The sequence below is a fragment of the Meleagris gallopavo genome, chromosome 1 (assembly GCF_000146605.3).
Source record: "Meleagris gallopavo isolate NT-WF06-2002-E0010 breed Aviagen turkey brand Nicholas breeding stock chromosome 1, Turkey_5.1, whole genome shotgun sequence".
NCBI lineage: Eukaryota > Metazoa > Chordata > Aves > Galliformes > Phasianidae > Meleagris > Meleagris gallopavo.
Genome location: NC_015011.2, coordinates 189,493,722 through 189,497,653, shown reverse-complemented (window position 1 = coordinate 189,497,653; position 3,932 = coordinate 189,493,722). Strand labels below are relative to the sequence as shown.

The 3,932-nt window shown below is 46.4% G+C and overlaps 1 protein-coding gene across 1 annotated transcript in view; it reads left to right on the top strand.

Annotated features, from left to right (window-relative positions):
• The window catches only part of KLHL35 (kelch like family member 35), an 8,945-nt gene extending 6,020 nt beyond the window's left edge, over nucleotides 1-2,925 (top strand). Inside the window, exons 5-7 of the mRNA XM_031552318.1 lie at nucleotides 7-96; nucleotides 625-813; nucleotides 1,349-2,925. Of these exons, the coding sequence (XP_031408178.1) occupies nucleotides 7-96; nucleotides 625-813; nucleotides 1,349-1,537 (468 nt within the window). The 3' untranslated portion in view covers nucleotides 1,538-2,925. The remainder of the gene's footprint in view (nucleotides 1-6; nucleotides 97-624; nucleotides 814-1,348) is intronic.
• Nucleotides 2,926-3,932: the final 1,007 nt, after the last annotated feature.

Here is a 3,932-nt window from a genome sequence, read left to right as displayed (position 1 = left end):
CTGCCACAAGCTGTGAGCTCGGCAGCCGTGGTCTCCTGCCTGAACAAACTCTACGTGCTTGGTGGTGCTGTGGATGACACTGCTAACACTGACAAGGTATGGCTGGTGGCAAGGGGGTGGAGGATGGCTGGGAGGTGGAAACTGGACCAAGAGATGCAAAATAAGCCCGTGGGAAGTTACAGCTCAGCTTTGGTCTGCTTTCAGGTACTGTGCTTTAATTGAAAGGATCACGGAAAGGCCAGCAAGGAACATGAAGAACAGGAGACTTAAAATATATATAATAATAATAATAATGGTTTTTCAAGGAAGGTGGCACCTGAGCTGCACTGAGAGTGACAGGGGCTCCCAGCTCAATACCAGAATATTTAACCATGTACTGTGTTGGTTAGGACCAGCTGGTAATCTGTCTGTAAGATCTGAAGGCGTAGACCCTCAAAAGAACTGTCCAAGACCCCAGGCAGCTGATGAAGGAATGTCTCTTTGATCACTGCACTGGCCCCTGAGTGTTGAAGCTCCCATCCATGTTTCTGAACCAATTTTCTTTTATTTCTAGTGGATATCATCTCCATCCAAGCAAGGAGATAAGGTAAATTTATGTTCCCATAGCTGCATTTCTCCTTCCAGGTCCAATGCTATGATCCAGAAGACGACAAGTGGACACTCTTGTCTCCCACTCCTTTCTACCAGAGGTGCATCAGTGCCGTCTGTTTGGACAACATCATTTATGTTGTAGGTGGGCTCCTCAGTAAAATCTTCAGCTATGATCCAAGGAAAGACAGCTGGCGAGAAGTGGCTGCCCTCCCTGGGCCTCTGGTAAGAGAAGGATTTAGGAATCATAGAATTGTTAAGGAGGGAAAGGCCAATAAGGTCATGAGGTCATCCAGTCCAACCATCAACCCATACCTATGACCACTCTAGGCCATGTCACCCAGTGTGACATCAGTCCTTCTCTTGAACACTTCCAGGGACTCCACCACCTCTCTGGACAGCCTGCTCCAGTGCCTGTGAAGAAATTTTCCCTAATATTCATATAAGAAGTTTTCCTAATATGAGGAGAGAATCTCTGAGCCTTCTCTCTCCATAGAATAAATGTACCGATCTGCACTTTGCTGAGATTAAATGTGAAGAAAATACACTGGGGAACTGACATTTGGCTTGAGATTCTTCAAGTGCCTGAAACCATAATACTGAAGTACCTCAAGAGCCATACCCTACTCATCCTGCTTATTTCCCCCCATTCAGGACAAGTGAGGGCTGAGCCCATAGCAGTCATGCACTCCTGCTCAGTCCCAATGCCCAAAGCTCTGGGGCCATTCCTCATCTCTCAGCCTTTCCTTCTGCTTTCCAGGAGAGCTGTGGCCTGACGGTGTGCGGAGGGAAGATTTACATCCTGGGTGGCCGAGATGAGAACGGGGAAGGCACAGACAAAGCATTCACATTTGACCCTACAACAGGGAGTGTGGAGCAGCAGCCCCCGCTGCAGCGCTGTACCAGCTACCATGGCTGTGTCACCATCCTGCAGCACATGAACAGATGACTGCGGGGCTTTGACAGCATCTTTCTCCTATCCAGATTCTCCCCTTGAGTCAGTGGCCACGTGTGTGGACAGAGAGCAGTCTCTCTGCAGGGAAGGGCAATATAAGCCACTGAAGATGTGCTCCCACCAGGCCCTGAGCAACCTGTGTTTTGGTTGTTTTTTTTTTTGTTTGTTTTTTTTTTCTTTTTTCTGGGTCTGATGATGCCAATGGTTTTGATGCTGAGAGGTGAGAGGATGAAAGAGTGCTGGGCTGTGTGAAAGCTGCATTGCAGACCTTGCCACCCTCAGATTTAAGCAGGGTTGTGACCCCCTGGAACTGCTGAGTTTGACTTCTTTTAGGTTTCCCTGAATCGTAGAATGGTTTGAGTTGAAAGGAACCCCTGAAGGCATCTGATCCCACCACCTGCAATGAATGGGGACACCTACAACTCCATCAGTGCTCAGAGCCCTGTCCTCACTGCCCTTATTGTAAAATAACTTATTCCTTGGATGGATGTAGATCATGGTTTTCTGTACTGTTGGTACAAGGATATGTATTTGCTTCTGTCTGACACCCAGGACTGTTACAGACACAATTACACTTACAGGATCCAATTCTTCAGCTCTCAGGTATCTATGCATTTAACTCCATAGAGCCCGTGTCAAATCATGCTTGCCCAAACAGTTGTTGATGCCCATGAGCAGTTAGTTCTACTACAGTGGACAGCTGAGTTTGGGACCTCAGCTGATATCCCAGAAAAATTTCTCTGCTAAATCCCTGAAAGCCTGGTTAAATAGGCCACACTCTGAGTCCATTCTGCATATACTGCAGGGTCTATCTCCTGAAAGCTCAGGGTGCTGTCTCTTCTATGTGTTTCAAGATTAGGCTGCTGTCTTGCTGAGACTCTGTCATTGAGAAAAAAAGTGAATCATGTAGCCAAGAGGTTCTTCTTCAGAGACCAGTGTGAGGCAAGTTAGAATGTGTAGGACTTTAAAAAACAAAAAACAACACAAAAACAAAACAAAAAAAACAACCAGCATCCTGAAGTGTGATAGCCGCAGAACTGCATCTGGCTCCTTTTGGCTTTGAAGGATGCTGACAACTAGGAAAATAAATTCAATATTCAACAGATTTGACAGAGCGCCCCTGGGAGCCTAATGTGCAGCTTGTCTCAGGGCACATGTTCAGTAGCACCACCTGTGCTGCTCCAGGGTTTTGACCTCAGGTCCAGAAGTGATTCTGTGCATGTTTGATTTGGTAGAATATCCATAGCCTCTGGTGTGTCTTAGTCCATAGTTGGAACTGATATTTTCTGATGGGTCCGTGTATCATAGATTGGGCTGGGTTGCAAAGGAGCACAGTACTCATCCAGTTCCAACCCCCTGCTATGTGCAGGTCACCAACCAGCAGCCCAGGCTGCCCGGAGCCACATCCAGCCTGGCCTTGGATGCCTACAGGGATGGGGCATCCACAGCCTCCTTGGGCAACCTGTTCCACTGCCTCACCACCCCTGGGGTAGATGTTCATGTGGTTTAATTATGTCCTGAAGTGTTACCAAATGTAGGGTGGGATCTCTTAAAAATGCCCATTACTTACAGATTTGCCTCTTTGCAGTGTGGTGCTGCCTGCTGCTCTCTCTGCACCTTGCTTTCCTCTTCCCACTGATGACCTCTTCCTGAAGTAGAGGAGAGTTCTGTGTTATTGGCCCAGATTCTCCTCTTTTCAGAATCTTCTAGTGATCTTAAGCCTGTTATTGCCTCCCTTCCCCATATGGATGGATTTTATTTGGTGCTCTTTAGTATCTCTGTCTTTGAGTTCTGAGACGTTCACCTCTTCTTTGTGATGTTATCAGGATCACCTGAAAAGCATGGCAAGAAGTTCCCGCTGAAGACCCCAAATTGGCTGGTAGCTGGGCATGCTGTTCTCTCCTTTTCATTAGGAAAACCTGTGCTTTCCCATTGTTTGAGCAGTGTGTTTCCTTGCACAAAATGTACCAAACGCTGCTTATAGTCTGAAAGGCCTCACTGCTATGGTGGCCATTTTGTTTATGAAGGCACACTATGCATTCTCAGATTCAAATTTTCTTCAGGGCCTGTGCACAGTATGATGTGTCCTTCAAGCAATATAAGGGAGATTTAATGGTGGCAAAGGTTACTGGAAGTCTTTAAGACACATGTTTAAGAAGATGGTTTAGTGGTGGGCTTGCAGCAGTGGTTGGATGGTTGGGCCTTGGGGATCTTGAAGGCCTTTCCAACCTAAATGATTCTATGATTCCTCCGAGGAGAGAAGACAGAATCCAAGCTGACAAAGGGCAATTCAATTTGCAATCAAATTGCATCTACAGTTATGTTTATAATGCAAATGGTTACTTCAGAAGAAACTGTCACTTTTCACTGATATAATTAAATTAGCGTG